The sequence below is a fragment of the Phascolarctos cinereus genome, unplaced genomic scaffold (assembly GCF_003287225.1).
Source record: "Phascolarctos cinereus isolate Bilbo 61053 unplaced genomic scaffold, phaCin_HiC Scaffold_1;HRSCAF=81, whole genome shotgun sequence".
NCBI classification, from domain to species: domain Eukaryota; kingdom Metazoa; phylum Chordata; class Mammalia; order Diprotodontia; family Phascolarctidae; genus Phascolarctos; species Phascolarctos cinereus.
Genome location: NW_027555514.1, coordinates 123,278,988 through 123,293,445, shown reverse-complemented (window position 1 = coordinate 123,293,445; position 14,458 = coordinate 123,278,988). Strand labels below are relative to the sequence as shown.

Sequence of the window (14,458 nt, the reverse complement as noted above, 5' to 3'; positions counted from 1 at the left end):
ACCTCACAGGGTTGCTATAAAGATCAAATAAGTTAACATATGTCTAAATCTTTACAAACCTTAAAGTGCTATAAAAGGCTAGCTATTGTTATTATTAACAGATTAAAAAATTTTAAGTATAGCTGTTTGGTATGTTCAGAAACTGAGTTAAAATGAGACACTGATGTAATCCACAACATTTCTTTTTTAGGGTGCTATTCTAAATAATTTGCTGCCCAATACAAGTTATGTTCTTCAGATTGTAGCTGTGTGCACTAATGGTTTATATGGAAAGTACAGTGACCAGCTGGTTATTGACATGCCTTCAGATGATACGGGTAAGTGCTACCTTGAGAACAGTTGTCATTTTAACTAAAAAGAAGCATGCTGTTCCTTACACAGTTGGGTTGCAAGTATGTCAAAAGTGTAGCTCTTCCACCATTTTAAATTGTCTATGTGTAACTGATATTTTTGTTCCCTGGGGTTACTGCTCCTGCTCAACTGGTGGCCTCCCATTTTACATTCTGGGAGCATCTAGCCACAGAACTTTTCAAAAGTGCTACCAATGAATGAGGCTCTGCCTTCCCTTGAAACACCCTCCCCTCCCATGTTCTCTGCTCACTCCTTCTTGCTTTATGTGACCTGTGAGACTCAGGAGGGTAAGGAGCCTTACCCAACAAGAGCTTCTCTGAGATAGGGAAGGAAATCTGGAAGGAGAGAGACTCACCCAGAGAAGGAAATTTGAGCAGCTTATACGTGGGGAGGATAGAAAGTCAAGACTGAATTATTGAAAGATATAAATAAAAAACTCTACTAATGAATAATGGATGATTATATGCTTAAACTCAGATTAAAAAGTATCATATCACTGAGGTTTGTTACCATTGCCTAAGCCAATAGTCTCCAAATAGACACTATGTACCACAAAAGGGCCATGGAATTATCCTACGGGGTGTGTGATGACCCAGTCGTCTCTCCCCATGATAGTCAGTTGTGAGATTGTCTCCAACGTAGCTAAACCACTTCATTATCCCTCACCTCCTCTGATGACATCTTCAGGACATAGATAACACAATCTTGACCCATAATAACTGTGCAGGCAAAATTCTCCCACCTTTTTCAGTATCCTCACACCCTATTCCTTATGGGCCTCTGCATCTTTTCATACTGGCCTAGTGACCAGTAAGGTAGATCCCCATCATTATCCTTTTTTGTTTGTTTGTTTTGGGTAGGACAGAGTGAGTCAAACAGGATGATCAGGAGTGGATGAGTTACTGCTTTTGTCATCTTGAAGTCATTAAACCTCTCCCCTTCAGTGTCCTTATCTGTAAAATGGGGAGAGGGGAATTTTGACTAGAAGTCCTTTAAGGACACTTCCAGCTCTCAACTTATGATGTCAAGATTGTGATCTACATCATAAGTCCTCCTCCTCAAACCTACCCCTTTTCCAAATTTCTCTGTTTCTATTGTGGACACTACCATCCTGCCAGTAATCCACAATTGAAATCTTAGTGTCATTCCTAGCTCCTCACTCTCAGTCATCCAATATCTAATCAGTTGCCAAATATTGTGTTTTCTACCTCTTCAAGCTCTCTGGCATCAATCCCTTCTCATTCACTTCAAATGAGATAACATTTATAAAATGCTTAGCACAGTGCCTGCCTAGCACATGGTAGATGCTTAATAATTATATATTCTCTTTCTCCCTTTCCTCACATAACTATCACCATTGTTCAGGACCTCATCAGATCTTGCCTGGACTATTACTGTAATCTCTTAATGAGTCTTCCTGCCTCCAATCTGTCAGAATTCCAATCTATCCTCAGTGTAGCTTATAAGGTGATTTTCAGTTATGTCAGTGATATGCCCATATTCACTAAACTCTAGTGGCTCTCTATTAATATTAGGATCAAATATCATTTTATATTTATCTCATCTTTTTATTTCTATTTTGAGTTTTATAATGGATATAATTATTAATACAGTAATATACAGATATAATTCATAAGCGAGTATAGATATTTTAGAGCACATGCTCAAAGTTTTTTTTACTAATAAGGTTGTATTATTAAAAAAAAGTTTGGAGACCATTGGCCCAGGCACATGGGAAATGGAATTTGCTGTGATCAATTCATTTTAAAATAATACTTCATTGAAATTTTTCTGTGTTATGGCATCCCAAAACTTGTAGTTAATATATTAATAAGTAGGCTGCAACTGTTAGCAAATTAGTTAATTAGGGTCATGTTTACACATCTGTTATCAATGCAAGCTTTTCATTGTTTAACCAAGCTCTCTTAAGTTTATGAGAATCATTATTGCCTATTAATAAGATATAACACGCTTGCATTGCATGAGTATGTGTGAATTACACACTTTGAGATTCCTAATGGGGGCCCACCCTTAGTCATTATTTATTAAGGCAATTCTCGGAAAGACATTCTTAAATAAATATATGATTATTCTTTAAAATAGCATCACAATAAGATACCTAATAAAGAAATTTCCTTTAAATAGTCCCTGATTGTTGACTTCAGACCAGTATAGTAGCAATGCATGTTTTCATAAAGTCAGCATACATTGTAACATAGTTTTAAAAATAAGGATTGTAGTCCATTTGATTATTAAAGTAGAATCGTCTCAAAAATCAGTAAGATGGAAGTGAGAAGGGACAACAACTTGCTTTTTTGAGTCCTAATATATTATCTAGTATTAAAATCAACAGAAAATTATTCCTGAGGAACATGGAATTAATTTCTGATTCTGTCACTGACTGTTATGAAAAATCAAGAAAATTACATTAATTTATAATATCATAGTTCTTCATTTTTGAAATGATGGCAATAATTCATGTTTATAAGATATGGAATGGTCTTCAAATGGAAGTTGTTATGTAAGTGAAGATTTTAATTGAATGTTATTAAAAGGCATTCTCATTTTAATTTTCTTTTCTTAGCCCTAAAAATATCTTGTAGTAAGTAAATACATGATTTTAAGATCATGTGACAGATTTTGAATTTTTTATTTCAAAGCAACTGAGTGTTTTCCCCGGTTGATTTAGCAGTATATTTTAGCATCTTAAAATTTTGCTAACTGAATTCTTCCAACCAAGAGCAAATTTCATTTCAAAATTTGCTTCTAATTGTATTTTCTTTGCATGTTATTGCTTTTCTTTGCATGGTGTTGCTAAATGAAAATTTTTGCAAAACTGGTCTTAAAGCACATTCAATGACATTCTCTTGCTGTTTGTTATTAAGCTGGCAAGCATAATTTGTATGTTTACACAGGTAAATTAGATTATTCCATCTGCTTAATATTGCATTAAACTAATGGAATTCAAATCTTCCCTGCTCTTTGATCATCTTTATAATGAATATGTCAGGGATGAAACTCCCACTGAAATTGGAATAGGAGTTTTTTCATTTAGATGAAAGTCGAAAACTGTGAGTCAGATTTCAGTTTTATTCATGTTAAGGAAAAATTAGATGCTCTGTCTTTCCTAAATACATATGGCAAAGAATCTAACTTCCTAGTTTTAAACAAACTGCATTTTCACTAATGATTCCTCCAATGTCATACTAGCTACTTCAGTAATAACTCCTTCAGTAAACAGTGTGTTTTTCTTGGGACATTGTATATGTTAAAATACACAAGCTTCCAAATTACTCCTTAGCTTTCTTGCCTGAAATTGTGCTAGAGCAATTTCTATTGAACTTGTACTTATGCATTGCTTATAATTAACAACTCTGGTAGATACATAGTCAATATGATAACACTGTGGCCATGTGAACATGGTTTTCCTTCCTCTTGCCTTATTTTCTAATATAAGACTATTTTGAGTACAAAGGGATATTTTTTAAAAAATCAAGTTAATTTGCTGTAGGTCTAACCATTTTTTACCAAAGTTCTGATTGCTAGGCCACCTAAAAAGTACTGTCAGTGACAGTGTTAATGGAGATTGTATAAGTCAATAGGATATAAATACAATTTACCATGTGGTAAAATCCTTTCTCCACTTGTGTGTTTTTAGAGTATGTCAAATTGAACATTTGCTCCATTACATATTTAATTTAAATATCATGGGTTTTATCAGAGCACTGTAATTTTAATTCATATATTTTCAAAGAATTTTTTTTTAAATTGAGATTGTGTTTATGCTGTTACATATCATGTTCACCATGCTAGACATTTAAACCTCCAGCGAGGTCAAATATTTCTTTTCTGTAGAAGAGTGGTTTCTGAATGATCTTTTGAACTGAGTTTGTATTGGCTCATGTAAGCTACAAGATTCCTGACTCCTGGGCAAGTTCTGTGCTTGTATCTACAATACTGTTTCATACAAGATTATGAATATTGCAACTTAATCTCCATTCTTTACTCAAAGGATCTGGACAGTTTCAAACATCGCCATATTGAAATGGTAGTTTGGACACATCACCTAGCGTCTGTTTGTGTCTGTGTCTATTTCCTATAAAGCATTTAGTCCAGTAGTGATTTCACTTTTAAGAAATGGCATGTGTTTTAGATGTTTCATTCTTTGTGGGGACCTGCTAAAAGCCAAATTTTATGAACTAAATTGGATTTTTCCTTACCTCTCCTATTCTGTAACCTTTGATGGAAGGCATTCTTCACTGAGCATTGGGGTCTTTCTACTCTTATAGCACTTTGCAAACCTTTAAGCAATATATAAATGCTAGCTATTGTTATTATATATAGACCTCATCAGCACAAAATGCATCACATTCCCTAGCATCTACAGTAGTTTTAATTATACATTGCACTATAGTATTTGAAATTGTCTCATCTTCAACATTATTTCCATAGGATATATGTTTTAAACCTAGAATATTATGCAGTGCTTATGAGAGTGTCTTTGATATTCGTTCATTTTATGATTATCTGAGTAACGTAATCCCAGCTTTAAAAATCTTCCTTTAGCCTTCATACTGCCTCTTAGACTGTGCCTATTGGGAACCTTCCATTCTGTCAATCTCAAGATTTAGGTCAGTAATCTTGTAACAAGCACCATAAAATTGTACTTTGCTTTGTAAGTATTGTATTTTACTTGTTTGTGTTTTTTTTTGAGTGTGGAAATAACTTTTTAGTCTGTTTTATTCCTCCTAGCTTAAGTCTATATACATTAAAAACTTTTGTTTTCAATAAAGATATATAGAAGAGGAATCAGCCCTCCAAGAATTCATATATAAACTTTTGAGTAGTGTGGCCAATTTGGGGCTTGTGCATTTTAATCACATGTTGTTGTCTTATGCAAAGGTATCACCATAAATTCCGCTGTCCATTGAGTATTGTTTTTACATTTAAAGTTACCTTAAAAATGCATAGTTTCAAGAAACAAAACTTTTTAAAAAATATAAAGTTGACTATCTTTTAAGAGGTATTATGTATTTTTTTCTCATTACTGTTTTATATGAACTAATGAATCCCAAAACCACAAGCATTTTCATTTCACTATAGCTAAGATTTTTTTGCTGATTTACTATTATGTAATCTAGAGCTCTTCTGAATATACAGAGCAGGTTGTTGAGAATACATATTTTCAGAGCTTTGTTTCTGTGTGTTTAATTTAAATGCATGAGTGTATTTGGTCACCATGTGTTCCTGTTAACATGTGCTTGCAAGTATACACAGATTGTCTTTGTTAAATCACTCCACATCTGTCCTTTTTGACTGTACTGCCCTATATTGTTGATGTTTATTTTAGAATGCTATTGAAAATCACAGTTGGAAGACGTTGCGATCAACATTTGCTTTTAACTTCTGCACTGTAAAATTTGGCTTACCTTCAAACAATTAAATAAGCCTTGCCTGCCAACCTTCATCAGTGTTGCTTTTTGTGTTATGGAATGTTGATGTGTTACTAACATGTTAGAAAAAAAATTTTTTTTGGAAAATCCAGTTTTACAAACAGTCAAATACAAAATCAGAATGAATGAGTAGCTTTATTTCAGTTAGCATACAAATCAAAAGCTGAATTTTGAAGGATACACAAATTAAGGTTTTTTTAAATTCAGTGTCTTATAGAAACATATAATTCTGAAGTTATTACAGTTTACATTCCAAAAATGGGGGAAACTTGAGAGCACCATGACTTTTATGTTGTATAACATTCCAGCAGTGTCCAAGGAATGCCAAAAATACACCAGCATAAGTGCTAATCCATACATTCTGGGGAATTAGCAGATCAGAATCTGTTTTCAGATCAGGTTCAAGGCGCTACTACCTTGAATTTCTATACCTTGTGTCATGGCTTCAGAGTCCAAGACTTGTCGGATGTGGCATTTTGAAACTCATTTTAGCCCAGAGTTAACCCCCAAAGGTCCAATATAGAGGATCTCTGAATGGGCGGGTGGTTCCAATGTATCTTTGAATTCTAATGTTTTCCCTAGATTCAGAGGTAAAGTACAGGATGGGGTAAAAGATGCTTTAGATCCTCTGTAGGGAATTTATCCACATCATCCCTCAGCCTGAAAGCCAGCTTGAATTTCAAATACACTACAGTGAGATAGCTGTGAACTTTTGTGTATTACCCAAAATTGAACCAGGATCCTCAAATGTAGCCCACTCTTTTTTATGGCATTGAACATCAAAGGCAAACAATTCAGGGACTGTCTGAGGAAAAGATACGTTTATCAAGTCACGAACATTAGTTAATCTAGCTCTATGATTTGTATTGTAAATTTCCCTCTCAACAAAACTTTCAAAGTATTTCAAATACAGTGTAAATTGGTAATATGAACATAAAATCACATTTAAACTAAAAAAATGTGATGGTAAGAATGCATTGTTTCCACTAATTAACATTTTTTCCAGACATTCTTCTATACTCATAGAAATCACATTACAATGTTATTTCTGTAGCCAAATCTGTCACTGCTGTCCATGACATAGGAGCAGATCTACTGAACAACAGAATCAGCAGCCCTATGACTGCCATTTCTCTCTTGGTCCAGATAGCCACACTGCTGTCTAATCAAGTTCTTGCCCTCCAAGTAGGAGGGGTTTTAGTCTGATGAGCCATCCATTGACTCTCACCCTTGGTACATGATCCTTCTATACTATCGGGAAAGATTTCTTCCAATACATGTTTTTCTTTTGTTTTTTCAACTTCGATTAATAACTTATTTTGAGACTGAACCCTAAGCATGTTGAGAAGCCAGGGAATGTTGTCATGATTTTATTTTTCCCCAGATTCATCTGAAAAAGAGGTAAGATTAATCAATCTTTTTTTTTCTAATACAATATAACAAACGCATCACTCAGTGTTAAACAATGTTGTTAAAATGTAACTGAAGTGTAATTTTAAAAACTCCATTTAAATGTGAATCAAATTCTGGATTTAAGGAGGTTTAATATTTATTTCTGTGGCCTATTTGGGATAAGAATCATCAGCTGCTCTAATTTTCCCAGCAAATCTTTATCCTTTTAGGAAATCTTCTTAGAAAGCATTACCTGGGAGGTGGACTGTGTACGCTTTTCAAAATATCACATTTTAAGATTCCCTGGAATTTGTAAAGATATAAGTAGTTACAATTGCAAAAGTTAAAAGGATAACATTGAAAAGAATTTCACTTCCAAATTGTGTCATCATCAATTTTAACAAAAGAAGAAATATTTAATTAAGGCTCTATAGACATTTCTCATAAATGCCAGGGCAGGGGAGGGAGAATGTTTAATGGCTTCGGAAATAGTGCAGGGCAAGGGAAGTACATACATACCAGGTGAGTAGCTGAAAACATTTACTTCATTGATGTACTACTTACATGTTTTTTGGGGGCTGGATGGGATAAACAATTTTTTTGCTTGTATTTGCAAACCATTTTTAACTCTTTTAAATGTTTATAATTTTTAAAGTTTACTTACTATGTAGAAAGTTTTAAAGTAATTCACTTTTCTTTGCAATACATAAAACAAGACTAGTTTTGAGTTATCACTGGAATGTCTGGTAGAATTTGCATTTCACTTTAGGCTGTTTAATACATAAATTGTTCAGGAAAACCTTGAATGTGCTTTGTAGCTTAATTTCATTTAGTTACACATATGTATTCCTCTTAAAATATCTGTTATTCAATTCAACATATATTAAGCGCTTATTTTGTATAATGCACTGTGCTGAGGATTCAAAGTAAAAAATTTTACAGGTACAGCTTCTAATCTTAAGTCTAACATAAAATATGGCATCATTAAAAGAGGCATTAACCTGAAAGAAGTTTGGTCTTTTTTTTTTCTCCCAAAGTGGAGACAAGTTGAAGAGGCAGAAAAAGAGCATAAGAGCATAAGGGAGGAAGTGGAAGATGAGAAAAGTAGATGAAAAAATAGAAACCCTCAACAAGTTTTAGTAAAAAATAAGGATAGGAACAGAGAGAGTCTTGGTGAATAAAAAAAGGGAAAAGATCTGAAAATTATTCAAAGTCACAACAATTATCAGGAATTTGATGTGAAGAGGTAAAAGGGTATGATGGCAGAGGTGGGTGGTATGGTGGGGACAAGCAAGAGGAGGGTGCTTATTAGAAACCCTTTGTAGTAAGAGAAAAATAATCCTATATTATTGCCGTCTTTGTCAAGATGGCTCTTTTCCCCTCAGCTGAAAAAGAGAAAACAGTAATATCCCCTACCAATTTCTTGGCATCTTTAGAAGTGAAGACATTCCTACTAGCTTTCCAGTGATTTGGGCAAGTATGGTATTTTCTCCAATTAAAGAAAGGAGGGCCAGCTCACATGTTCCTATAAATGCTGTCAGTTCTATGACTGAGTGTCTGTTAGTAAGAGGGTATTTATTCTGATAGGCTGATAGAAAATATTTAGATCTCGCTAAGCTTGGTTGTTCCATATTGCAGGTGTAGGTACTGCCTGTATGCCTTCCTTGAGATGAAATAATTGGGGGGTCATTCTGCTGTCTCTGAGGTCTGTTAATTATTAGAGTAACAACACATTTACACAATGGTTTTTCCATCAACCTATAAGGTAGGCAGCACAAATGTTATTATCCCTTTCTTACTGAGGCTCAGAGAAATTAAGTAGTTTGCCAGATATTATCAGAGCCAGGATTTGAACCCAGATGCTTTTCTACTACATGATATTGATCCTGTTGAAAGGCGCTTAAGGTTTCTCTGTTCAGAACCCAGCACAGCCTCAGTTACATTATGGGTGCTATGATAATCCTGGTGACTTCAGGAAAATAAATAATAATGGACTAAATACCCATTTTCCCCTAGTTTGGGAAAAGAATTTAGGAGAAAGTTGGCTAAAGGATAAAACTAAACACAAGAAGTACCCAGTAAGCCTCTGGTACTTAAGCAAACCATGTTCTTTTAAGTAGTACTTAGGGCGAAAGTAATTCTTTACTTTTATTTACCTGAAAAATACTCTTTTGATTTTCTTACACACCTAACAGCAGTTTTATATCATCACCCTTTCCACCCATTTGCCAAACTGGGAGAGGGAATTTTTTTTGAGGAAATATTTTCAGTGTATTATTATGTAAACATGCAAATCTACATGGAAAATTTTGGCTTTTTCATTTTAATAGTGAAATATCCTGAATCTTTAAATACTGTTTGCCCCTCTTACAAACCAAATATAAGTTCAACAGGTTGAAATATTTAATTGGAGGTTGTGATAATTATTATTATTATTATTTTTTTAATTTTAGAAATTGATCTTCCTGAATTCATTGAAACAGGAGAATTATTCAAGGTATATTTTTTCAAGGTCAATTTTCATGTTCATTTTTTTCTTTAAGAAACCTAATCAAAGAACAAAAGTTTTGAGTTAAGGATAAGGATTCAGATAATTGTTAGACTAATAATTGATTATATTTTTCATTATTTAAAATCAGTTAACATTATGTTCGTTATTATTCGTAGTAATAAAGGGTCCACTTTAGAATAAAGTGGACATACACAGGTTTCATTTCTTCTTTTTGAAGAACTACACATATCTCTATCACTAGCATTCAAAAGAAAACTACCTCAGTAATATATAAAAATAGCTATAACTCATATTTAAAGCCTAACTTTAAACTTAGATTATTAGTCTGAGTTCAGATCTTCATTTAAATTTTGGAAAATAAATTTTGGCTTATGATATTTTAATAATTATTTAGATAGATGACCTGCCAGTGGTTCTATCACTGGTTTACTTAAGGGCTTAATGGTTAATGTGATCAAGAACATATAAGGGGAAGGTGGTGGGGAGGAAGAGGGAGAAAAATTTGAAACTCAAAAGCATATGGAAGTGTTGTTGATAATTCAAAATGAACTAATAAAAAAGAATTTTAAAAGAATATATAAATATAAATTCATATTATATATAAATATGCATGAGTTTTTCTATTGCTTGTACCAGTTATCCATTATATGCCCTATTTTTAGTGAATTTATAATATCAGACCTACTTCCTTTTACTTCTGATTTACTATCCTATGCTGTCATGCATGCCAATACTAATAATTTTAGTATTAACTCAAATTAAAAATTAGGAAGAGAAATACTTAAGAAACACACACATAGGGATAGGAAATGGGGCTGCAATTTCATTGATTAAGAGAAACTCTCCAAATGAGGCATGTCTTCCCAACACAGTTCAGTACCTTCTCTGCTACTGCTACAAATATATATATGTATACACAACAAACACACACACACACACACACACACACACACACATATACATGTGTATGTATGTTCTAGTTATAAAGTTAGGCCAATTTCCTAAATATGTATCTTCATTAAAATTCAGAAAATAGGGGCAGCTAGGTAGCACAGTGAATAGAGCATTGGCCCTGGAATCAGGAGGACCTGAGTTCAAATTTGACCTCAGACACATAACACTTACTAGCTGTGTGACCCTGGGCAAGTCACTTAACCCCAATTGCCTCACCAAAAAAAAATTTAGAAAATATATTTTTGGCCTAAAAGAAAAAAAGTAATTAGCAAGTTCATTATGTTCATATTATATTATTGATTCTAATCATTAGTTTATTTGGACTAAAATATTTTCCTCTTATTATAGCAATTGGGACCTATTAGTAAATGATTTTTTTTTCTTGTGATGCCATGTACCCAGTTGGGAATCTCCTCTTACCAATGAAAACTAGCAATTAATTTATAAATTATAGTTTTAGAGAGTTACCTTGGAGCACTGAGGCTCTGAACTGTCTTGCTCATGGTCCCACAAACAGTATTTGCAAGGGACAAGACTTGAACCTGGGTCTTCCTGAATATATGGACAACTTTCTACCCACTATGCCACAATGCTTCTCTAATGAATGATAATATTTGGATTTTTATAAGTTAGAATTTCACATTTTTGTATTTCATAGTAAGTAGGGTCAAAACAATATTACAAAATTCTTATACTGATGTATTAAATTATAGGGACTGAAAACAAAATCTTGAATTCTTGACTTGTTAAATTTATATGACCTCCTAAGCAGTAATTAGCTTCATTTCAGTCATCGATATACATCTGCATATGCATGAGTTGTTCAAAAAGTAAGTTTATGAGGTTAGTGATATTCTCTTTTTATATTTATTTAATACTAGAATGTTCACAAAGCACTTTACATATATTATATCATTAAATTTATATAATATGCATAGTATGACCATCTTTTTTGGTAGTATAATATTTTGTTTAACATTTGTGGCAATACTGTAAAGTAGATTATTTCTTATTGTGAAAGTAAATCCTTAGTTTAAAATAGCCAGTTTTCACGGGGAAGCCACATGAAACTGTATCATTCATATGGATAGTTGTGATGCATGGACACTGTGAAATTTGTATTCATTATGTCTGTATTTCTATCCAAGATGGTCACCAATTATGCTGCAAATAAAGGCTAATCTTCTTCCCAGGGGGAAAGCTAAAAGACTTGAGAATGTCCTCTCCATTCTCCAGTTTACTGGAGAAAGTAAAAGGGTCTTTGATGGGGTTGAAGAAAGAATCCATGAAGGGAAGAAGAAAAAGATTCAGATAGGATGTGGGAAGCAAAGTCATTAAAGAGGATGGTGAGTAAAGGAAAATAAAACACAGGAGAAAGAGAAGAAGTTTTGTCCCATTGGACCTACATTCTAAGTATCGTTGGGTTATGATATATGATAGTGGAATATGAATCCAGACTTTGTGAAGAAGAAATAGCAAACCATGCTCATTACAAAACTAAGGATAATATACCAGCCCTAGCAAGTGGTAGGAATTTTATTATCATACCTAAGATGAGGAGCTGCATTAGGGTGTTTGGTGATTTTTCCGGAAGGGTAGAGTGATAGTTGTATATAGGCCTGACATGGTTTACAGAGAATCTTTCTGTAGCAGGATTTGAGATATACTAGGACTACCCACTTGTAACTGTTAACCCCCTTATTCTGAGTAAGAGAGAAAGAATAATGCTCACAGAAGCAATCTGAAATAATTCTATATTTCTGAAGTCCTGAGCAGGAAAATGCAAGATTTGGAGATACATGGGCATTTTCATTGTTTCTTGATATTAAGAAGTCATGACTTTGGAAGATTATGCCCACTTCTCCAGTTAAAGCTGGATATTAGCTTTTACTCAGTTGGAATTTTAAAAATTGTTTTTTGAACTATAATTTATAATGTTAAAATTGCATACTTTAACATTAATGGAAAGACTGTACCAGAAAAAGTTTAAATAGAGAATTGAACTGAAATTTAAGGGGAAAAGAGGAAAGATATGCAGATAAGAAGGCACAGTCTCCACCCTTTTAGAATTCACTCTATAGTGGAAGCATAACATGTAATTCTCAAGAAGAAACAAAATAGAAGAAGATTGGGAATGATATTTCAAGAATGTCTGAATGTCATTGGATAGAAATGTCACCACTGCACAGAACATAGGTAATAAATCCAGTGAACTTTACTTTTAACAACAAAAGATCATGTCAGTCTCATCAAACCATATCACATCACTTGGTAGGAAAGGATTGATGAGTAGAATATGGCAGTGGAAGGATTTACTACATGCAAAATAAACAGTTAACAGAGAAAAGGGGATTATTACTAAATATTAAGAAGGTATGTGTCTGTATGAAAATCCATGGAAATGAAAGTAGAAACTGGGTGAACATAAGAAGAGAGAGAAACATATTTTCTCTGGAGACCACCTAGCTAGAAATGAAATTTGGCTAATACCTTCCTAAAATAGATCACAAAACTGGCCAAGACAAAAATAAAAGAATTGCAAAAAAAACCTTACGAATTTCAGCAAAGAGAGCATCTCATAATTTCTCTGTGAATAAATTGTAATAATGTGACTTTGACTGAATGTTGGCAAATTAGGTAGGTTTATATTCGGTCAGATAACAACAGCCATAGTGTTTTGGTTGATGAATTACCATTAATCTGGGAAAAGATAGGGCTCTTGTAGCAAGCCACAGTGCTCTTTCCTTGGCCTTGACCAATTATTTTTGTCAATAACTAAAGTAAAAATATAGAAGTCATGCCAGTCAAGTTTGTGAATGACGCAAAGCTGGGAGGGATAGTGAATACTTCGGATGATAGAATTAATATTTTAACATCACAACAGGTTGGAATTATGGGACAACACAGTCAAAAATAAATTTAATAGATGTGTAAAATGCTGCATTTTGTTTTCTGCTTAAATTACATTAATAAAGGAGTGAAGAGACCTCATTTAACAACAATTTGTGTGAAAAGGCCTGAGGGCCATCATTGACCACAAACTCCATCTGAATAGTATGACAGTCTGCTAAAAGGGACTAATGCAAGTTTAGACTGCTTTAATAGGTATATAGGTTCCAAATCAAGAAAAGCAAAAATATACTATATTCTGTGCTGGACAGACCAAATCTGGATTACTGTGAGATTAACAAAAAAGATTAAAAAAGATAACCCCTGCCTTTACTGAGTTCACAGTGTAGTAGAAGGATAACACAGAATTCATAGATAACTTTAATACAAAATTATATGCAAGTAAATAAAAGAGGAAAGAAAGTACTATACAAGGCAGAAGGAAAGGTCCATTACTCCCCTGGGAAATCTGGGAAGACATCAGAGAGAAGGTGTACACCTCCTCTGGTATATTTTGTTCAGTTCTGGGCACCACATTTCAGAAAGGACATTGATAAGCTGGAGAAAATCTGGAGGAGAACAAACATGGGTAAGAACCTTGCAATTATGCAATATGAGAATAAGTTGAAGGAAAAAGGGCTATTTAGCCTAGAGAACAAAAGACTTAGGAAGGACATGACACCCTTCTTCATATATTTGAAGGATGTCACAAAGAAATATCATTAGCCTTGTTCTGCCTCATCCCAGAGGACAGAACTAGGCCTTCTGGGTAGAAATTATAAAGAGGTAAATTTAGACTTAATGTAAGGGAAATATCTTTACAATTAGAGTTATACAAAAGGACAGCTCGCTGCCCTGCCTTGGCAAGGAGTGGGTACCCATCTTACTAGAGGTGGGGTTCAAGCAA

The 14,458-nt window shown here is 33.7% G+C and overlaps 1 protein-coding gene across 1 annotated transcript in view; it reads left to right on the top strand.

The window, feature by feature from the left end:
• Positions 1-14,458, top strand: part of PTPRZ1 (protein tyrosine phosphatase receptor type Z1) — a 243,978-nt gene that overhangs the window by 159,043 nt on the left and 70,477 nt on the right. The window contains 2 exon segments of the mRNA XM_020966360.2: positions 191-317; positions 9,650-9,693. Coding sequence (XP_020822019.2) covers positions 191-317; positions 9,650-9,693 — 171 coding nt within the window.